Source organism: Nyctereutes procyonoides, unplaced genomic scaffold, assembly GCF_905146905.1.
Source record: "Nyctereutes procyonoides isolate TBG_1078 unplaced genomic scaffold, NYPRO_anot_genome, whole genome shotgun sequence".
In the NCBI taxonomy this organism is placed as follows: Eukaryota; Metazoa; Chordata; class Mammalia; order Carnivora; family Canidae; genus Nyctereutes; species Nyctereutes procyonoides.
This window is the reverse complement of record NW_026575046.1, coordinates 53,993,637-54,016,245: the sequence shown is the minus strand read 5'-3', so window position 1 is coordinate 54,016,245 and position 22,609 is coordinate 53,993,637. Positions and strand designations below refer to the sequence as shown.

Sequence of the window (22,609 nt, the reverse complement as noted above, 5' to 3'; positions counted from 1 at the left end):
CACCTGGGGTGAAGTCTCCGCTGCACAAATCTCCGGGCGCCCGCGCAGCCCTGCCCCTCTGCGCCTCCCCTGGCCTCAGCCATGCCTGCCCTCCTCCAGCTCTGGACACCAGAACCCGGTGACACCTGCCGACCCTCGTGGCTGGGACCCCTGGGGGGCTGCCCCTCACCCCACTGCCATGACACCAAGGGGCCACGTGGCAGCCACCCACAGCCTCCTCCTGACCAACCACAACAAGCGCCCACTGGGGTGATGTCCAGGGTCCCAGGAACAGGACCACGTACCCACCCAGGGCTCCCCCCAAGGACGGAGGAGAAATGGTGCTTATTGACCACTTCCCACGCACGTCCCTGCCCTGGAGCTGAGGATATACTAAGGCACGAGACCAAGTCGTCCCTTCCCACGGCCCACTGCCTCCAGGGGACGTCACCAAACACAGGAGCACAGGAGAGGCCCTGAGCCACCCGAGCCGAGGCTCCAGCTGGGGGCTCAGGGACAGGGACAAATGTACCCACAGACTGGCAGCCTGCAGGCCTCAGGGGCAGCCCACGGGCTCATTGGGACCCCAAGAGCTCCAGGGAGCGGCGGGTGAGGGCAGGCGCCCTGGGAGCCAACGGGGGCTGAGGGGCAGCAGCATCGGGCGTCTACAGGCCTGGCAAGGTCGGAAGGCCGCAAACCTAGCTCAAAGCTCGGTCGGGTCACCCCGCTGGGGCACCAGCCCCCCGAAAGGACACAGTCAAGGCAGACCCGGGGAGCCCAGGCCGGGGCCTAGGAGACGGCCCTCCCTGTCTCGCCCGCACCCAGACCACAGAACACAAGAAAGCCCCCGGCCCCAGGCCAGGAGCAGAGGCAGGGGCCGGCTGCAGGGCCCGCGTCCCTGCCCCAACGGGGGGCAGCACCCAGGGGGCCCAGAGACCAGGGGGTGTCATGTACCCTCGGCAGGGCGCCAGGACACAGGAAAAGCAAAGGCCTCCCGTGCACCCTACGTGCCCGTCCGCACTTAAGTACCCCGCGCAAAGCTGAGCGCTCCTGCTGGGCCACCGTGGGGCTGGGCCTGCCATAGCCCCTCCCTGCTGGCGAGACCTCCACACCCATCCGCACAACACCAGGCAGCCCCACTCCGCAGGTGTGCAACTGAGCCTCCGATGGGGGCAAGTGACCTTTCAAGACCCAGCTAGGGAGTCACAGAGCCGGGATCTGAACCGGGACCGGCCTGACCCCTGTCCGCCCACACGGAGCAGGCAGCCGGGCCAGGCAGGCTGCAGGCCAAGGAGCAGGGCTGCCGTGCAACGGTGACAGCGTGGGACCGCGGTCTGCAGAGCCCTGAGCCCTGGCCCACGGAGATGGCCCCAGCGAGCTCCACGGGAGCCGAGGGGTCTGCATGCGTCCTCCGGGGCCGCCCGGGTGGGCCACCCCAGCTCCACGCTGCCCAAGCGCTGCCGGGGCCCGGGGAGCCCGCCCCGCCCAGGCTGGAAGCAGGAGGGGGCCGGTTCCCCGTGGGACCACGCAGGGACCGCGCCTCTGCTTGGCCCTCGGCGGGGCAGTTCAGGGCCTCTCCCGCCTGACCGTCCAGCTGGCCTCCCCGCCGTCAGCCCCGCCGCCCGCTGAGGAGGCACCTGCCCAGGGTCGGGCGGCACAGCTGGGCCAAGAACCCAGGTCCGCAGTGGAAGCACGAGGCCCCCATGCCCACCGTGGCCCCAGGGCATCTCTTCCACTCCGGCATGGGGAGCAGGAGGGCCAGGCTGGGCAGCAGCGGGGAGCAGGCCGGGCAGGCAGCAGCGCACCTGGGGGTCTGCCGCCCCTGTCTGGGGCCAGGGAAGGACTGATGTGAGGATGCGGACACGTGGACAGCAGCGGCCAGGGCCACGTGCCCCAGGGCTGCCCGGAAGGGCTGCAGCCCGCACTGAAGACCACCCTGGGGCCCGGCGGGCAGTCCTGGCGCCACCCCCAGGAGCCCGCCTCGCCCACAGCTTGGACCCAGAGACAAGCCGGAGAGGGCCATCTCGCCACCGCCCACTACCCAGCCCGCACCTCGGCCCGGAATGGAGCATCGTGGCTGCCCCCCCGATCCGTGTCCACCAGCCAGAAATGCGGTTGTTCATAGGTGGGAAGGAAGGTCTCAGAACCCAGCCGATGGGACCCTGGACATGGCCCCAGACGCCTCCCTGGGCCCCAGGCCTGTTGGGATGCCCGGCCCATGGCAGCTGTGCCCTTGGCCCAAGCCCAGGGCTGGAGCCGGCCAGAGCTGCCCCCGGGGGAGGACGCGGGCGGGGGGGCCTGGGCAGAGGGCAAAGGGGCAGTCGGCTGCACGGGGCCCCTGGGGTGGGCCTGGCAGCGAGCAGGCCTGCTCACCCATCTTGCCCCGGCCACTCAGGAGGCAGCGACCCGAGTCCTCTGAGGCTGTGCCCATCCCATCCGCGGCTCATGGAGGACAAGGGGGGCACACACGAGACTGGCTCTCTTTTGAGAGTCTGGGGGGGGACGGGAACCCAGGCTTCCTGGCCGCCCCCACTCACCCCACACGCCGAAGCCCAAGCTTTCCAGAGCAGGTGATGGCTGAGTGAGTGGGCAAAGGGGAAGCCACAGGAGCCACGGCTTTGGCCCCACCAGGACCCAATACCCAAAGCTGTCTGGGGTGTTTTGAGTCTTTGTTGTTGTTTTATGGAGCCACCAAGGAAACACGAGGACTTTTCCGTCGCTCAGCAAACCTCTCTAGTTGTCCCTCCTTCCGGGCACACGGTAGGTCTGGGCTTCCTAGACCCCCAGGTGGAACCACATGACTCGCTTTGTCCACCAGGCTGTAAAGCAGAAGTGACCGGCGTCCCCTCCAGCCTGAGACCCCCCCCCCAGGGCCCCTTTCCATGTGGCACAGCAATTGGCAATATTCAAGCCGAGAGGCCACAACGAGCCCAACTCCACAGCGACCAGGGCTGGACACACAGCACGAGCAGGAGACACGTTTTTGTTACGTTAAAGCCACTGAAACGTCGGGATTGTCTGTCACGACAATGTCGCTTGGTCTTCCTAGCTGATACGAGGGAACCGCAGAACACCCAGCGGGCAGGGGCCTGGGCAGCCGAGCCTCAGAAGAGTCACATCCAGGGACCCACCTGGGTCATAAGGGCTTCGGGGGGAAGCAATACAGGCTACGCGATCCAGGTGTTTAGGCGGCAGCAGCACAGCCAAGTCGAGAAGGAAGAAGGGACAAAGCCAGGGACCTCACAACTACAAGAATGCAGGGAAAGTCTCTCCGCCATTACAGGCTACAGCTCTGGGTGCCCGCCGTCCTCTGCAAGACACCTAGAGACCCAGCCCGCGGCTCCAGGCGGGAAGGCCAGAACAGCTCCCGTGTCTCCAGGGGAGGTGACTGCCACGGCTTGGAGGCAGCAGGAGGACACACGTGTCACCCGGGCCCACATGGCTCTGACCCGCTCGCCTGGCATCAGGTGCCCATCTATTCGCTGCCAGTTACGTCCAACCACCCAATCTGGGGGCAGGGAGGGTGAGGCCACAGCAACGGGGATGCTAAGGGGAAGCCCCCAGAACCCAAACCACAAGGATGTGGGTAGGCAGGAGCAGGGGCTCTGAAGTGAGCATGTGTGAACCCCAGAGTGAAGGAGAATGCTGAAGCCACAGGCTGGTGAGTGGTCGGGGGGACTAGATGGTTCCCTGCCCCAGCCCCCTCTAGTGACCACCTGCCACCACCTGCAGCCACAGCCATCGTCCCGCACAAGAACACGCCTGGGGCCAAGAAGAACCCATGGCCTCTGCACAGGCACTGCCTTGGACCCCAGGTGGGCCCAGGAGCGACGTGAGGGAGGCGGGAGGGCCTGAGAACGTGCCCGGACAGGAAGGGGGTACAGGCCTACGTGGTGGCACACACTGGGGCCTCACCATCCGGCTCTGGGGAAAGCAGGTTTCCCTGGGACTTCCTCAGGCACAAGCAGCTTCCAGGCCCAGGAAGGACGTCACTACGTCACCAGAGAGCTCGAGTAAGGCCACAGGCCCGCAGCAGGCCATCTCCAGGGCAAGGTGGCCCACGTGGAAACGTGGCCACAGGCCCACGCGACTCCAGCAGGGCTGGAGAGTAGGCTGCCATGCAGAAGGAAGGGAAGGGGGACGACGCACCCTGGCGGCGACGGTCACCGCCGGCTGTGCCAGCGTGGTCGCGGGACGGTGGCCGCAAAGACACCCACATCCTGATCCCCGCCACGGGGATACTTTGGGCTTCGTGTCGGAGAATCAAGGCTGCTCATCGGCCACCTTTAGGGCAGGGAGGGCATCCTGGATGGTCCAGGCGGGCCCAGGGAAGTCACAGGGTGCTGGCAAGGAGGAGGAAGAAGGGTGGGGGCCGAGGGACACCTGCGAGAAGGGCCCTGCCCACCATTGCAGGTGGGAGCCGACGAAGGGGCGCAGGGCTGAGGGGGTAGGCGGCCGCTGGAAGCTGGAAAGGCAAGAAAACGGACACCCTCCTAGAGCCTTCGGAAGGAACTCACGCGGCCGGCACCCAGATTTAGCCCAGCAAGACCTCCGTCCATCAGGCCTCAGACCTCAGAACCGTGACAAGGAATCTCATTTTTAACCAGCTAACCGAGTGGCAAAGCTTATCTCAGCACCCGGGGAAGAGCAATACAGCCGAGTGGACGGGAGGATGGCATGGGCCTCGGGGCACCATTACAACGTCATTAACGTCACGCCAGGGAGGCCGGGGTCCCCGGGGCAGTGACCGAGTAGGCTCCCCCCAAGAGAAGCGGGTCCACCAGCAGGTCTGCGAGGACTTGGCCTCACTGGCTGTGCCCCCCTGAACAGAAGCCAAGGAAGATGCCAGGGGCATCAAAGCTCAGGGAGGGACACCTAGCAGAGTGTCCAGGCAGCAGCAGGCCCGGGAGGGGCAGGCTGACCACAGGAGGGACCAACACAAAGTGGCCAAGACCATCAGGCGGGCATCGGCAACCTCACCAGGCTTCACTCCCATTTTAAGCTCATCTTATTTCTTGGTGTCATTGTTTTATTCTACAAACACCAAAGCTATACTTGGGTAATCTTTGACCCTGTCTCCCTAAAACACTTCTGTGCTTATTGTCGTTAAAAGGAAGAGTGCAGGGCAGCCCGGGTGGCTCAGCGGTTTAGCACCGCCTGCAGGCCAGGGCGTGACCCCGGGGTCCCAGGATCGAGTCCCATGTTGGGCTCCCCACAGGGAGCCTGCTTCTCCCTCTGCCTGTGTCTCTGCCTCTCCCCCTATGTCTCTCATGAATAAATAAATAAAATCTTAAAAAAAAAAAAAAAGGAAAAGTGCCTCGTGTACATTTCTCCTTCCTTCCTCTTCCCTAAATTGTTCTCCTTCCTATGACGGATACACGTCTACGATGTGACCAATAACGCAGGCCCTTTACTTCCAGAAGGTAACACCGCGGATGGAGAACGCTCCTGCTCAGCCACTTCTTTGATGCATCTACGCGCTCATATAATCTTGTTCTTGGCAAACAGTTTAAAACAATATGAAATTTTTTTGACACACGAGTGTTTCTTCTCGCACCCAGAAGGCAAATTTTCACTGACTGTTAAGACGGACTTTGCCAGCTCCATCCAAGACACAACGTTTTAAACATTGTTGGCGGTGTTACCGCTTACTAACTTCAAATCCTCATCAAACTCATATTTTTATTAAACGGGACCCATTCTCTCACATCAACTGACCAAGTGTCTCAAAAGGCAGTTTGTTGGGAGCTTGTACAGAAATCAGACCGAATGGGCAGCCCGGGGGGCTCGGCGGTTGAGCGCCGCCTTCAGCCCAGGGAGTGATCCTGGGTCCTGGGATCGAGTCCCACGTCAGGCTCCCCGCATGGAGCCTGCTTCTCCCTCTGCCTGTGTCTCTGCCTCTCTCTGTGTGTCTCTCATGAATAAATAAATAAAACCTTAAAAAAAAATCAGACCAAAGAAACTGCAGGTGTAAATCTCAGGACCAACAAAGCAGATTCTCTTGTTCTCTTCGGTAATACTTAAGCATATCTCAGCATGGAAATGATTCTATTTTTTTTAAAAAAAATACATCGTCTCGAATATCGTAAAATATACGCAACCGCTAAGAGTAGTGTTTACACGTACTTGACAGCGATTTCAGAAAAACCCAGTAAGATGTTAAATGAAAAAAAAAAAAAACAAAAAACAGGCTATCCGGTGACACAGAACAGGAGCTCTCAGCACTTACAAAATACAGGGAGCGAAAAAAGACTAGAAGGAACTAACTGGTAAAATTCTGAAGCATTCTGTTCTGCTTCGTGATGCTCTTCTGTACTTTCCATATTTTATATAAAGAGCGTGCATAGCCTTTTCCTTTTCTCCATTCTTTAATTGGTTCATGCTCACTGTAGCGATGCATTTCTTTTATAATCGGGGGGGGGGGACGTTTAGCAAAATGCTGAAAATGAAAAGGTCAGCGAGAGTCTGCTCTCAAGGAATTCAGCAGCTTAAGAAGTGGTGCAGCTGGAAATATCAACAGCCTCAAGAGAAGCCGAGATGGATTCACAGTTGGGTCAAGGGACAGAGAGGGAATTCGTGTTTACTGAACACCTTTCACAGGCGATCTGCAGACGATTTATACATGTCTCATCTCATTTAATCCTCACGATGATCCCAGGAGCCAGATACTATGGTTGGTTCCTTTTAACAGATACGTGAAGAGAAGCTCAAGGCAGGGCCGGGCCACCCTCAGGATCATACTACCAATGAGGCAAGAGGAATTTTAACCCAGTTTCTCGGCTCTGGCAACCAAGCTTTTGTCCCTGCACAGTGCTGCCACTCTGGCCAAATGGAGGCAGCATTACCTCAATCCGAAGCCCACTGGGGGGATCCACTGGGAGCCTGTCCAGTCCATGATGGACACACAGCCCCGGTGTGCCTTTGCCCTCCGTCAGCGTCCACCCTCCACCCAGAAGTCCTTTCCTCTGCCACCCAAACCGTGTCTACCACCCACAGCCTGCGGCAATGACTGTCCAGGCCCAGGAGACAGAGAAGGTGCCCACCAAGCAGGACCAGGCCACAAGATGGACAGCATCCCGGAGCACAGAAGGAGGGACCTGCGGAGAGCTGAGGGCCTCCCCAGCTGAGCGCCAGGCTGGGGAGAAGGAGCCTCTGAGCACCGCTCTGCACTCCCTGAGCCCTCGAGGGGCTGCATGCTCCCGTCCCTTGTAGATACCCAAGGGCTGTGCAAGGTCATGGGTTTCTGCCCACACGGCTCGTCAGAGGAAAGCGTACACCAGCCTTAACCAGCACACACTCTATGGGCAGCAGGCAGCCCAGCAACACCTGGCCAGTATCCTTCTACCTGGATGGCTTCAGATGTCCCTCGGTCATCAGAATCCAGCTCCATACCTCTGGATAGATACGTACCCTCCCTCTCACCCCCCCTGAGGCTGTCAACCTGCCATCCCTGGAGCCTGAAACATCTTTCCAATCATAAAAATAGAGATCTGGAAAAGCAAGGTGTCAACCGCAAACGGGCCCTCAGAGGAGCCCTGTGTCTCCAGGACAAAGGTACACTGGGGTTTGAAGGCTGAATGGCCCGTAAGTGTGTTTTGCTTGGTTTGCACTGTGTTGCTTAAATTGCTTGATTAGTTGACAACCGTTAGAAATCAGATTTTACATTAAGGTTCAGATTTGGGGCTCCTCTCAGAAAAAAAAAAAACAGCACATCTACAACCCTAGGATTTTCAATCCCAAATGGTAAAATCATCTAAAGCCGTGTAACAGCTGCTCCTTTTAACAGTGATGACCTCTCCAGACCCCGCACTCCAGGCCCTGCAGAGTCCAGCTGCCCGGTTCGCCTATGTGTGTTACCTGCCTGAGACTGTAACCCTGGGCAAGAGCATTATCTTCACTCCCTGGGGACCTGCTGATGGGGTGGGGGGAGGGCGGCGGGGGTTGGGCATCATCCAGAAGCAAAATGAACGAGCTTGGCGTACTCCACACGGCAGAGGGAAGTCAAAGGAAGCAAGGAATGTCAATAGGGAATGAGGAGGAGCCAAAACAGCATGTGGGAAACACAGGCAAGATCTCCAACCAGCTGGGAGCCCCTGGGAGCACAGAAATGCATATGTCCACCTGTGTCCTCAACTATGAAGCACAAAAACTGACTGTCCACAGAGAAAAACATATCAAAACAGTGTCAGGGGAACAGGAGGCAGTGTGGTATGTAACTGGAGAAGTCCATCACCCCAGATCCCCACCCCAATTAGGGTCATTCTGCCTAAGGAGGGCCCACTCGCCCTGGCTGGAGCCCCCAGCAAACACTTGCAAGGAGATGCAAGGGGGGCCCACAGAAGAGAAGTCCCGGGGTTGAGAGGGGGACAGGGACTGCTGGTAGGCTACTCAGACACCAAAGGACACAGATCCTCCCTCCCATACCTCATTGGACATCAGCCGATAGAGATCTCCCGAGGCTGGAAGCAGCAGACCCCACAATAGGCACCGCTGGCCTCATCCCACTCACGGCTGCTCCAAAAACACTCAGACCCACAGGTCTGTACCCCCATCTCAAGACCTCCTTAGGCCTGCAGGGCTCACAGCTAGGTGAGCCTTCCCCTCCTCTGCACCCAACAACAGAGACTCCCGCAGACCTCCTTCTAAGCACAAAGTTCTCCCCAGCACCAGCTGTGACCTTCTGGACACGGAATGCCCTACCCTTGCAGGTGCCCAGGAGCCCAGCAGCCAGCATATGACCCCAGGCAGCAGAAGGATGCAACAAGGAGAATAGGGCTGGGGATGGGGAGCTGGCCTGGAACCCTGAGCTAGCCCCCCTCCTCCCTAAACCCACTGTCCTGCCGGTCCTCCTGGGAGGAATCCCAAGACCCGTGCCACCAGCTGCGTCCCCCATCTCCACCCTCCCAGGTCAGGGCCTGAGTCAACCTAGGGATTTGGGGAGCAAGGCCAAGAGGGAAAGGCAGCAGGTGCCAGGAGTGGAAAGCGCCACAGGCCCTGACAGGGAGGGTGGCTGGTGCCGGGCAGGGCAGGAAACACTCGAAACACTCGGGTCCCAGAGCCCGGCCTCGAGCCAGATCACAGCGAGAGAAGGAGAAGGGGACGACAGAGGGTGCCACAGAGGGTTCCGCTGCGGCAACCGCGGCCCGCACACCTGTCGCCCCGCCAGGGTTTGGACTCAAGGGAGAGGCTGCGGGCCCGGCAGCGGCAGGACCAGGATTCCCGAAGCCGCCCGGCCCAACTGCGCTCCTTTCCTGGTCAAACAGCGCCCACCTCCGGCCCAGGCGACAGCGCCTCCGCCTGCGGCGGGGACGGCGAGATGGAGAGGAGAGCGGCTCCTCCAAAGCAGGAGGAGGAGCAGGACCGGGAGCCCGGAGGGGCCGCGGGGCACGACACGCCGCGCCCCCGGGTGGTGCTCCGGGCTCGGGGACGGCGGGCTCAGGCGCCGGGCGCTCTCCACTCACACACCCACAGAGCCCGCGGCCCCTGGAGGTCAGGGTGCACGACGCAGGTACCCGGCTCGCAGGCACGCCCACCAGCAAACAGGCAACAAAGACGGGCCTGCGCCACACACACACACACACACACGCCTGCGCGGGCAGCACGGGGCGCCCTCGCACCCACACGCTCAGGACCACGCGCCCCGCAGGGGGCCCCGCTCACCACCGCTTGGTGGGGTGGGTCGGATGACGCACACCCTGCCCGGGCGCACCGGGGGCTCCCCGTGGCCGAGCGGGTCGCCACCCCCTGCGTGTCCCCGCCGCCTGGGGCCTGGGGTGCCGCGGCCACTCACCTTCCTGCACCGCCTGGAACGGGTTGTTGGCCTCGATGACCTTGATGGAGTAGGTGATCTTCTCGCTCTGCAGGATGTCATCGTTGAGGCTCAGGTCGGACACGGCCAGCTGGAACACCCTGTCGTCCTTGGCCGCGTTCTCCTCGAAGATGGCACCTGCGGGAGAGGAGGGGTCACGACTCGGCCCAAGGAGGAGCTCTCCCTCCCCACCCCCCCAGCCCGCCTTGGCCCTCAGGTCGCGCTGCCGGCAGGTTAGCTGGTTGTCGGGTGGGAATTTCAGACTGGGGTTGCAGCTCGCCTTGGCCGACCACATCGGGAGTGCAGCCCCCACACAGCGCACATGTGCACGCGGTTGACATGAGTTACACATGCACACCGCACACGCTGCCACCAGGTCACACATGTGTCTTGCAACCAAGCCACCTCATGTCCCGGCTGTGACCCACACGACGGACTGAGCCAAGCCAGAGTGGCCTCGGGCAGCACCCAAATGCCCTGATACGGCCCCGTGAATCCCACAGCAGGAGCCAGAAAGTTCCCCTGCAGGACACTGTCCCCGGCCCCAATCCCACGATGGAATGACTTCCTTCTGCCCTGAAATCCCCCTTCGAGAGAAGCTGAGCAAGCAGGTGCACAGTGAGTTCGCTGCGCCTGGGGGCTTGTTTGCGCAGGGCCCTTGGATGACCAGCAGGTCGCTCCCAGCCTGGATCCGGGGGCTCCACCTCCTGCTCTCCATCTCTCCCGGCCTCTCCTTCCTGCGTGTATGTGGGAGGACAGGGGACTGTACCCTAGACCCCTCGCCTTTGGACCCGGTGGGGCTAAGGAGCTCCTATGGTACCGCTCTTGAAAGGGCCTTCTAGAACCAGGAACATCTCCAGGGCAGCCTCCCGCTGGCCCTTTACGCGCTTAGCACCGCCTCGGTGGCGACTCTGCGCTTCCAGGGGAGATCGGTCCCATCCGCCAGAGCCCAGCCCTGCAGCCTGGGCAACTCAGGAGTCTTCCCCCACCCTCGCCAGGGCCGCCAGGGTCCCCAGGGTCCCAGGGTGGGCCCGCTGATCCCCCTGAGCTGGGGGCTGGTTGGGAGGAGGGAGGCCCGGGTTCCACGTTACACCCAGAGCCGCAATGCTGACCGCCAGATCCGACCCCCCTCCCGGGAGTGGGAAGCGGGTTCGGTGCTGGGCCCTGGGGTGGGGGGGAGCGGTGCGATGCAGCTCACGAAGCTCAAGCCCGGTCCTAGTGCCTCACCACCCCTCCCCCCAAGTACCCCCTTCCCCTCCCGTCCGTCCCATCATCCCTGCCTCCTCACACCTCCCAGCCCCCAGTTCCTCTGTGCTCGCTGGTCTTTCCTAACTTCCGGAAAGGCGACTGCAGAGGGGCTCCCCCAGAGCAGCCGCCCTCGGCCCCCCCACCCCGGCCCAACTTCCTGGGATTCCCCCCTGTTGCCACCGACTCCCACGCGCTCCCCCGCGCCCCCTCCGCCTCGCCCCACCTCCTCCCTGTTCCCTCCCTCCCTCCCTCCATCCCTTCCCGCTCGGCGCGCACAGTCCTCCCCACCCCCCGCCGCCCACGCTCCCCCCCCACCGCCGCCGCCACCTGGACCGGGACCGGGACCGGGGCCGGGGCCGCGGGAAACTCCGGGACCGTCCGGGCTCGGGCTGCGGCGGCCACGGCAGGTGCACAGACGCCCACACAGCCCCCGAGGTGCGCGCACACACGCGCACACACGCGCGCACACACGCGCGCGGGGAGGCAGGCGGGCGCCGTGTCCACTCTAACAGGCTGACGGTCGTGCGCGCCCGGCACGGCTCCGAGGGCAGCGGCCGGACACCCGCGGCGACACCCGCCCGCCCGCGCACCCGCCCGCGCCCGGTCCGGCCGGGCCTCGGGGATGCCGCCCCGCCAACTTGGCGCGCCCGGGGCCGTGCCCGCCGCCGCCCGCCGCCGCCCCCCGCCGCCCCAGCCCGAGCCCGGGCGCGGGTGTGGACGCGCGGCCCCCGGCGCCGGAGGAGGCCGCAGGGGCCGGAGCCCCGGGGGCGCGGGGCGCGCGGGGGGCGCGGGGGGCGCGGGGGGCGCGGGGCCCGCCGACCGCCAAGTTGGGACGCCGCGGCCCCCGCCCCCCGCCCGCGCTCACCGATGTGGATGATGGAGTCGGCCCGCACCGACACGCACTGGCAGATCCAGGGGAGAAGCCACAGCGTCAGCGCTTCCATGTCCCCCGGGCGCGCGGCTCCTGCGCCCGGGCCGGGGCGAGGCCGAGGGCGGCGCGGCGGGAGGCGCCGGCCCGGGTGCAGCGCGAGCCCGCGGGGTCCTCCGCGCCCAGCCCCGCGCCCGCCCGCCGCCGCCGGCCCCGCTCCCCTGCGCTCCCCTGCGCTCCCCTGCGCTCCCCTGCGCTCGGCGCCCGCTCCCCTGCGCTCCCCTGCGCGGCGGCTGCGGCGGGCGGGCGGCCCGGGCCCAGGCCGGGAGGCGGGGGCGGCTCGGGGCTCCGGAGGCTCCGGAGGCTCCGGAGGCGGCGGCGGCGGCGGCGGCGGCGGCGGGCGGCTCCGGGCTCGCGGCGCGTCTGAGCCCCGGCGAGGAGCGAGCTGCGGAGGACGCCCCCTCCCCTCCCCCGCCCCTCGGCGCCGCTCCCCCTCCCCTCCGCCCGCTGCTCCCCGCCCTCCTCCCGGCCACGTGACTGCGGAGCCTCGGCCCCGCCGCGCGCGCTCGGCGGCCGGCGGCTCGCAGGGGGCGCCCGGGGCTCGGCGCTCCGGGCCGGGGGCGGGCGGGGACCCCGGGGCGCGGGGGGCGCTGCCCTCGGGGCGCGGGCCGGGAGCCCCCACGGCGGCGGGCGCGGGGACCCCGGGCGGCTCGCACCCCCGCGCGGCGCGGCGCGGCGCGGACCTCGGCCGCCCATCCCCCGCCCGCGGGCCGCGGCTCCCGGAGTCGGGCCGGAGGCTCCGGCTCTGAAGCCTAATTCATGGCCGGAAACCGGCGCAGCCGTGGCCGCGGCGCCTGGACGTGAGGAGCCTCCCAAGCGCCCGGAGCCTCCCGCGCGAGCCCGGGCGCGGCGCCCGCTGCCGGGGCCGAGCCTGCCCGCGCCCCCGCCGCCCCCGGCCCCGCCGGCCCCGCTCCGCGCCGCAGACTCCGGGGGTCGGGGGGCGCACCTCGCGCGGGCCCCCCCCCCCCGGGAAAGCCCGGGGCCGAGCCGCAGACCTCGGCGGGAGCTCCCCGCGCAGGGGCACAGGTCCGCGGCGCAGCAGAGGCCCCCGGAGCCGCCCTGTGCGCACGCGGCCCGGCCGGCGAGGAGGAGCCCGGAGGGCTTCCTGGAGGAGGTGACCGCTCTAAAAGCTTAGCGGGAGCGGCGCCGTGGGGAGGGGGAAGGAGGCGCACCGAGGGAGAAGGAAGACAGGCCTCCGGGCATTGACGCCGGCCAGGCAGCCAAGGCAGGGAGGTAAAGGATTCAGTGTGTGCGCGCGCGTGTGCCTCGCAAGCTGCCAACCACGCAGGAGTCATTGACAAATGTTACTTTGGAGAAGGTGGGGGAGCGGCGGTGCAGACAGGGCCGAGCCGGGCAGCCCTTGCAGTGGCTGATGGGGCTGACTCAGCGGCGGGGGGCAGAGCCGGTGGCCCCAACCACCTGAGCGCACGCGGTGGCTTCCAGGAGGGCCCGCGGGCGAGAGGAGGGGAATGCGGGCGTGGGGAGGAGGCTGGGCCTGGAGCTGGGTGCTCCGCCGCGCAAACGCCCTTCCTCGGGGAAGCTTAGGTATCCTGGGGCCTCCAGTTCTAAAATACGCCCCACCCGGCCTCCCCGCCACTCCCCCATCCTCATTCTCTCAAAAGTCCACCCTTCACTGGCCAAAAAGTTGTAGAAAGAAGAGAAATAAAGGATGGATCTTATTGTGTGTCGATCTGGTCCCTCCCTATGGGACTGTCTCCACCTTGGAGAGAGAGTGGGTGTGATCACCAAGAGGGGCTCAAATCTGAAGTCAAGAGCCATAGGGTCAGGGATGCCCAGACTCACCTGTCGGGGCCTCCGCGGTGTGTTAGTAAAGCCCGTGATGTTTCTGACCCAGTTGGAAGTTGTCTTGTGTGTCGTGCGGGAGGTAGAGCCGGCGTGATGGCAGCGCCACAGCCCTCAAGACCCCCTTCAACCTGCCAACCCCAAGAGTTTTGAGGAGACGTCTACCAGTTTGTAGTTTGGATGATGAGGCCCGTCTGGTTTGGGACCTGGGGGCTATGACTCCAGTTGGAATCCCCTGGAAGTTGTTGGCTGGGGGCAATATCCTAGGTGCCCCCTCCCCCTCTACTTCCCACAGTGGGGGGGGGGGAGGTCCTTCACCATCCCCAAATGCTCATCTCCTGGTGCTCAAATGCCTACACTCCCAAGCCAGCCTTCCCTGCCAGACTGGAATGGCCTGGGTTGCACTTGCCCAGCCACACGGGGAACTCTGCACAGGTCACATTTCTCCTAGAGCTGGGAGGTGGGCCCCGAGACACTTGTCCCTGTGCACACCCACCTCTAGGCCAGACGTTTAGTTTTCCCTGTCACCTGAGGTTGGGATTGCCAGGCTCCAGGGACGTGGGCTATGACTGGGGGTTTTATCAGGTCCATTGAACCCTTAATTACTTATCGATCCCAGCCAGCCTGGTCCCTGTAAGCCCTGATAACCTCTGGGACTGCAAAGGCTGCCTGCTGGGGAAGCCACCCTGCCTCATGAGCAAGTTCACCCTTACATTGATATAACTGGGCTGAAAAAAGATAGATTGGCAAACTTGGGTCCTACAATGCATACCCCTTTCACAGAGAGGGAAAATGAGGCTCGGTGAAAGGAGTGAGTGACATGCCCCCCAAGGTACCAGGTCAGTTGCTGGCAGACTCGGGACTCGACCTTCTTGGTGTGCTCCTAACTACACAACGATGAGTTCACAGAAACTAAAACTGAGTCCAAAAATCCTCTGGCAGAGTTCAGCCAGCACAGGTGCCCACTTTTACAAAGATCTTCCGTTATACTGATTCTAACTACATCTGTTGAGCATGGCCCGCATGTGGGCACTGTGCCTGGCACCCTGCGTCTTACCCATGAGATGGCATTCCCATTTTGCCTGCAAGGAAATAAAGAAGGACGCGACAAGATCCGTTGGCCCATCGGGATCTCCGTCAGAGTGCTCCTCGGAGCCAGGAGTTTACTGCTGAAGCTACGGAGGAACCAGAAGCACGGAGGGAGAGGCTGGGGTGCTTCACCGGGAAGCCCGATCATTGTAAAACTGAAAGCTTTGTCGCTCCACAATCTCTCTCTCTCTATCATAAATAAATAATCTTTAAAAAAAAAAAACACCTTTATTTATTACCTATTTCCCCCTTTCCCTCCACCGTGCCTTTGGCCCTCCCTCTGTATGTCCGTTGTCCATTTCTACTTGGTCTTCCTTGCCCCTTCTTGCCAACCTCTCTCATCTCATTCTCACTGTTTCTCAGCTTGTATTTATTTTATTTGATCTCCTTTTATACTGCCATCTTTTTTATTTTATTTTTACTCTTGGGTAGCCTCATGGGTTTTTACTTTCAATTTCCCAAGCTGGCAATCTTTTGCATCGCTCATTCCACTATTCGGGCCTTCTATTCATTTGGTCTTTGCTTTTCCCCCGAGGTTGAGGGTGGGGGAGTGGAGCCGCCAGGGCCGGACCTGCTGGTATGCCCCTGCCCCCCACCCCACCCACACTCGGCTGCTGCACCTCTTCCAGGGACCCTCGCCACCCCACTGCCGATGGCACAGTGTAGGCGCCCGTGGCTGGCAGCCCAGGTAGGGGAGGGCTTCTGCTTGCTGGAGCCCTGCCTGGTGACGAGGAAGAAAATCATACACAGTGTGTCCTCCCTAGATGGATAGAGCACCTTATTTTTGCAGGGTAAGGACCCATCTTTATCCCCATTTACTGTCAGGAAACTGGGGCCCGGGCCTGGGTGCTCAGTCCCAACAGTTACCTGCGTGAAAAGCTGCTTCCGTCAAAAAAAAAAAAAAAATGAGCTGGACAGCAGAGGTCTGGTCCCTGGACGACCCACACTGTCTAGGCAAGGTGGGTGGAGGACCACACGCCGGCTCAGGCCCATCTGGGACTCTCACACTGACATCCAGGGTCCCCTGCTGCCGCCCCCCTGGGAGGCCCACAAGGTCCATCCTTTCCTCAGGCCCTCTGAAGATCAGGCCAAAGTTTGCACAAAGCATGAGCACATGCTGAGGGAGAAAAAGGGAAGGATGGAAGGCTCCCAGGAAGGATCCCTGTGACCTGTCATCATCATCCCAGGCCTTGGGGTAGCCCAACCTCCCCCACAGCTGTGATTCTCCAGGTGTGTGCTCCCTGTCCTAGACCTAGAGGTTCTTCAGGGGAAGCTCAGGGCCTCCACCTCCCTTCCTGGGTCTTGCAGATGGGTGCTCTGGGTCAGTTGCGTATAAGGAAAGCATTCTGCAGCTGAGAGTCCAAGATGTGAAAACCACCTCCCCAAGGAGTCTCTCCCTGAGCACAAAGCCCCTGCCAGGCTGCTTGTTGGAATCCCTGCTCCCTGACGACAAGGCCTGGGAAGGTTTTTTTCCCCCTTTCCCCAGCCCCTGCGCCCAGCTTCTTTACATTTGGGGGAGCTCCCAATTCCCCAGGCAGGACTAAGCAGCAGGGAACTGCATCCTGGCCTGTCCATCTGCCCCAGAGCCAAACTCAAGTCTCCATACCTCCACCAGCCACTGTCCAGGGCCCCAGAGCCAGGCCATGGAGCACCACAGATGCCCCTCGGCCCTCCCGCCACAGCCCATGCCTCCTCCCGCCCCTGCCGTCTGCTGCAGTGAGCTCCATGCAGGTTGAGCGAGACTGGAGCTGAATGAAGGGAAAAGGAGAGAGAACAGCAAGAGGGAAAGAGCGAGAAGCACATAAGGAATGCAGAGGGAAAGGGACATGAGGGAGGAATGGGTGGAGTGGCCAGGGCAGAGGTTGCCAGAATGGTCCTGGTAGGAGAGGCTGAGGCCAGATCCCTAGTTCCCAGACACGCTTCTACAGAGCAGCACCCTGGGGTGGTGCCCTGGCCAGATATGTGCCAACCATCGTGTCTTCGGTGAGCGTCCAAGGGAAGCCAGAAAGCCACTGATCCGCAATGGAGGGTCATGACAGAGGGGTGAGGGAGACCCTTGTCCCCCTGGCTGCCAGGGAGCTCATAGGAGACTCTCAGCGCTGGCTCTACAGAGGACACTCTGTTCCCTCCCCAGGGAAAGGGCAGCAGGTGCCCACAGGTGAGGCGAGGCTCCCTGGACCCCAGTCCTGGCCGGCTCCAGATCTGCGATGGGATGTCAGCCCACACCCTGGGTGGCCGACAGGGAGCTACACCGTGGAGACCCCAGGCCCTTTGTAAAATGAATGTGAGAGGCCCGCCACATCCCCCCTCATCCCACCCTAAGCCAGGGGCAGCCTGGCCGCTCCCACCAACCCGGGCCTGCAGCCAGAGGTGAGCCCCCTCCGTTTTCCCAGGGGAGCATCTGCCTGCAGCCCTGGTTCAGGTGGCCGATAACCCCTTTCCCAAACCTAGGCATCCTCACTAGAAACAACCCCCAACAGACCAGAGCACCTGCTTATGGACACGCTTATTTCCACGAGGAGGTTTTCTGGCCTGTAAACCTCTTCTTTTATCCAGAGATGAAATGAAGTTGTGATTGATTTTTTCCTAGTCTGGTTGTCATGACGCATTTAGCACCCTGTAAACCCAAAGGATGAAGGTGCTACCTCCCCGGGGATATTCCTGGGGACTTGGCTGGGAACAGGGGTGGCCCAGGGTGACTCTGGATGAGGTGGGGAGATGGCACAGGGCCCTGGATCCACCGCTCATGTGCTGTGCAACCTTGGGCAAGGCCCCTAACTTCCCAGAGACTCATCTGAAAAATAGAGAACACCAGGGTTTTAGTGGAGAAATGGGAGACAGGGTAGGAGGGTGCAGAAGCCCCACAGGGGGGCCCCAGGGCAGGAAGGGAGCCTGCACATGTCTCACAGTTCCAGGCCTGGGCGCCACGACCCGCACACCCTGAGGGGGGCCCAAATGCAAGGAAGAGGAGGGAGTGGAGACGGAGACAAGAATCTGCAGACCGGAGGCCCCGCAGGGTGTGTACCTTCCAGGTGCTCTGCAAATGTCTCCAGGATCAGGACAGGCCAAAGATAAAAGGGAGGGAGGGAGAAGCTGCCCCAGGCCCTAAGAACAGCCCTCAGAGGTCGGGGGCGGGGGGGGGGGGGCCTCAACCACAGAGAAGCCCCGTCTTCCTATTCATGTGGTTGGTGATCATCACAGGACCCCGTGAGAACGGGCTTCTCACCCCAATCTACAGATTCCATCATGGAGGCTCAGAGCAGTCAGGCCACTGGTCAGTGAGGGAATGGGTGTGATAGGCTGAAAGATCCACGTCCCAGTCCTCAGAACCTGTAATTGTGACCTTATTGGGAAAAAGCGTCTTTGCAGATACGAGTCAGTTAGGGACTCAAGGTGAGGAGACCGCCCTGGGTTGCCCGGGTGAACAGTAAATGCCGTCACAGGTGTCATTACGAGAGAGAGACAGGTGGACACACAGACGGAAGGTGACACAACTATGCAGGAAGGGATCGGAGAGAGGCGGCCCCTGCCAGGTGAGGGAAGCCACCAGGACCGGTGCTGCCCAGGGCCTCCGCAGGGAACGGGCCCCAGCAGATTTCACACTCTGGCCTCCAGAATTCGAGGGCAGCCGGCTCTGGCCCTGTGGGCAGCCCCAGGATGGGAACAGAGCGAGGAAAGCCAGGGTGCCAGCCCGAGGCAGCCGGCCTGGGCCACCGGGCTGCAGGGGACGGCTCCAGCGTGCTGGCCCAGAGGGCCCTGGGCCCGGCCCAGCATCAGCCCGGCTGCACCTGGCTCCCTGAGGGCCAGTCAGTGGGGGCGGAGGGGGCGGCCGCGCACCTGCCCTCGCCTCACCTGGGCCGCAAGCCAGGAGCCGCGGGGTTGGGTGGAGAGGCCTCAGGGACCCAGGTGCCGCTGCCTTTGCTCTGCTCTTGCGTCTCACACAGCAACCCACCCCCACCCTAGGTCTTAAAGCCAAAAAAAAAAAAAAGAGCCCCCCCTTTTTTTCTTTCTGTATGCAAAAGCTCGTTTTAGTGTCTGGTGTGATTTAGAAAATGCCAGAAAATGTGGAGAAGGAAATGACAATCACCCCTAACACCACCTCCATGTCCTCCCGCACCTTCCTTCCCCAAAGGGTGCCCGTGTGACTCCTTCTGACCCATGAGACCCTGGCTGAAGCTCTGCTCCCGGGAACAAGAGGCAACGCTTCGGGAGGGGAGGGATCTGCTGTCCCCTGCCCTGTCGCCAACCTGGGACGTGCACGGGAGCTCAGAACCCAGGCTGCCAGCCTGTGACCCCTGGAAGCCAAGCCTGGGACTGGCAGGGCCACCGGATGAAAGCGGCAAGCTTTTCCAGCTTCCGGCCCGGGAGACCCTCAGGCCCCCGACTCTGAGTGGCTGCGGGGACTGTCCCGTCACCCGTCACCATCACACAGTCCTAGCCGAGTCCCCCCACCACATGCAGCTGTAGTGGACACCATGGTGTGATGCCCCGGGCTTTTTTCTATTCCGGGATATATATAATTTTTACATAGAAGCAGACAAAAGCACCACCACCTGAAATTGTTTAATTTTTGCTTGTTTGTGGTGTGTCTCCTGTGAGAGACGCCGAGCCTCACAAGAAGCAGGAGGGTTCCTACCTCGCCTATAATTGGATTCTCTGTATCTAGAACAACGTCGGGCATGGCTGGGTGTTCAATAAATGTGAGTTAAATCGATGGATTAATGAGTGAATGAACATCCTCATGTGAGCACTTCCCCACACCACGCAACCGTTTTCGGAAAACATGATTTTTAAGGGCTGATTGCCGTTCCGGTTCCCGGCCCTACCATGCGCCGTTTAACCAGTCACTTGCTGTGGGACATTCTTCTCCCCACTTTTACCATTATAAACAATGCAACTGTAAAAATACTTATACAGACATGTTCAGCTTTTATGCAATTATTTTTTTAGGATAAATGCCTAGAAAGGTTATGCATAATTTAAAATCTCTTAATACGTATTTCCAAAATTGCCCTCAAAAGCTGTTTTTTAAAACCAATTTACATCTCCATGAACAATTCATGAAAATGTGTCTCTGTGCCTTCACAACACTAGGTATTATTAATTTCTAACATTTTGCTCACTTTGGTAAGTGAAAAGTTGCATTTCAAAGTTGTTTTAAGGTGCATTTCCTGCTCACTGGGGCCACTGGGTGTTCTCTGGCAGTTTCAGGCTCTTTGACACGTCTTCCTGTCCCAGGTTCCTGAAGAGGGTGGCTGCATCTGCCATCATCTGCTAGAGATGTGCGAGCACAGATGTGAAGGGCGGGTGGGGGTCCCCCTGGCCAGCGTTCAAGCCCCTCCAGGAGTTATGGGGGCAGGGGGGTAGCCAAGGGCTAGACTCCTAGAATCTTAAGGATTGACCTGAGGCGGTCCTTGACTCGTGCCAGGCCCCTCCCGTGCTTCACAGCGAAGGGCCAAGGTGGCACCAACAGGAGCCCTGTGTGAAGCCCGAGCTAGCACAGACAGGGATAGGACTGCTTCTGGGGCTGCCTGGGGGGACCAAGGGAAGCTGACGCCAGGCCTGAGAGACCTAAGAGGCTGCTAAGAAGTTCTGAGAGGCAGAAGCTCCGTTAGAAGGACAAATAGGGGGCATCCCAGGGAGACAGGACAAGCAGGGGCACCCCAAGGACCAAAGGACAAACGGGGGGGTGTCCCAGGGGCAGAGGACAAGCGGGGGCATCCCAGGAAGCAGAGGACAAGCGGGGGGGGGGCATCCCAGGGAGCAGGGGACAAGCGGGGGGGTGTCCCAGGGAGCAGGGGACAAGTGGGGGGGGGTCCCAGGGAGCAGAGGACAAGCAGGGGCACCCCAAGGAGCAAAGGACAAACAGGGGGGCATCCCAGGGAGCAGGGGACAAGTGTGGGGGGGATCCCAGGGAGCAGGGGACAAGCGGGGGGGCATCCCAGGAGCAGAGGACAAGTGGAGGAATCCCAGGGAGCAGAGGACAAGTGGGGGGGATCCCAGGGAGCAGAGAATGGGGTCCCAGGAGCAGAGGACAAGTTGGGGGGTGTCCCAAGGAGCAGAGGAAAAGCTGGGGGGGAGTCCCAGGAGCAGAGAACAAGTGGGGGGGGTCCCAGGGAGCAGAGGACAAGAGGGGGGTCCCAGGAGCAGAGGACAAGTTGGGAGGTGTCCCAAGGAACAGAGGACAAGTGGGGGGGCGGGTTCCAGGAGCAGAGGACAAGTCCCAGGGAGCAGAGGACGAGTGGGGGGCGTCCCAAGGAGCAGAGGACAAGCGGGGGGGGCGGTCCCAGGAGCAGAGGACAAGCGGGCCCTCCGGGAGCACAAGGCACGGCCGAGCAGGTGAGGCCCCGCCCAGGAAGCGGAGGCAGGTGTCAGGCCCCGCCCCACCTGGGGGCAGCCGCCCGGTGCCCCGCCCCGAGACCGGCCGCGCGGAGGCCCCAAGCCGCTCCTGCCCGGCACCTGCACCGCCCGGGGGGGAGGGACGGGGGGCGGCCGGGGCAGAGCCTCGCGGGGCCGGGGGCGCGGGGTGGGAGGCAGGGGTAGGAGGCAGGGCAGGCGCCGGGCCCCCGCGGACGCCGACTTGTCCGCGCCCCGCCACGGGGACCGACGGACCAGGGACCGCCCCGGGACCCGCCGCGCCGCCCGGTCGCAGCCGCGGTGCGATGCTGCCCCCTGCCGGCCGCCGGGAGCGGGCCTGGCGGCGGGGCGGGCGCCTCGACCGGGCTCCGCCGTGACCCTGGGGCTCCACCTCGACCCCGGGCCTCCTCCTTGACCCCCACCCCGGGGCTCCACCGTGACCCCGGGGCGCGGGGAGCGGCGGCATCAGCTGTGGTCCAAGCCGGTCGCGTCCTAGTCTCCCTGAGAGTATCGACCTCCGCCAACACCTGCGACCCGGGCACTGTTCTGACCCTGTGCCGCTCTGATCCACCTGACCCGGCCCACCCCTCAGGAAGGGCGCTGTGCCAACTATCCCCATCTTGCAGAAGAGGACCCTGAGATGCTCCAAGGCCCGGACACCCGCCCAGCTAGTGAGTGCCAGAGTAGGACTCGAACCCACGCTGTCTGGCTCCATGCCCTTTGCTCCATTTGCTCAGAAAGGGGACTGGGAGAGTTTGCCTTCATATACCCAACAGACGGTCACGTTCTGCGGCTTCTAGAGGCCAAACCCCATGGCCTGGCCTGGCCTGGCCATTGCCGCAGAACAGCAGATAGGTGTCCTCTTGCCCCAGCTATGAATCCTTCTCTTCCCTGGCCGTGTGGAGGGCTGAGAGCCCGGATCCCTGCCACCCTTCCCTGGAAGCTTTCAAAACCTAGGATCTCCGCAGGCCCCAGAATCAAGGAAATGACCTGGGTCACCCTCGTCCTGGGCCACCCAAGATCCAGGGCAGGAAGGGGGTCCAGGTGGGCCTTTGTGAAGAGCACCCTGCACAGCCTCTGTCCTCCCACAGCTGGCGCTCTGGTTCTCTTCTCTCACCCAGGTCACTGCAGAAGTTTTAAGCTTCTAAACCATAGATCGAATTATGACACCCTGCTTAAAACCCTTTACACCCGGGGCGCCTGGGTGGCTCAGCGTTTGAATGTCTGCCTTCGTCTCAGGTCATGACCCCAGTGTCCTGGCATCGAGTACTGCCTGCTTCTCCTTCTGCCTGTGTCTCTGCCTTCTCTCTGTGTCTCTCATGAATAAATATATAAAATCTTAAAAAAAAAAAAAAGAACCTTTACTCCGACTCAAAAACAGAAAAACAGAAACCTAA

The 22,609-nt window shown here is 62.1% G+C and overlaps 1 protein-coding gene across 2 annotated transcripts in view; it reads right to left on the bottom strand.

The window, feature by feature from the left end:
* GRID1 (glutamate ionotropic receptor delta type subunit 1) overlaps window positions 1–12,030 on the bottom strand; it is a 634,358-nt gene extending 622,328 nt beyond the window's left edge. For both annotated transcript variants that reach the window (XM_055325891.1, XM_055325892.1), the window contains exons 1-2: window positions 11,901–12,030; window positions 9,770–9,925 (exon numbers count right to left, since the gene is read on the bottom strand). In XM_055325891.1, coding sequence (XP_055181866.1) covers window positions 9,770–9,925; window positions 11,901–11,979 — 235 coding nt within the window. In that variant the 5' untranslated portion in view covers window positions 11,980–12,030. The remainder of the gene's footprint in view (window positions 1–9,769; window positions 9,926–11,900) is intronic.
* Window positions 12,031–22,609: the final 10,579 nt, after the last annotated feature.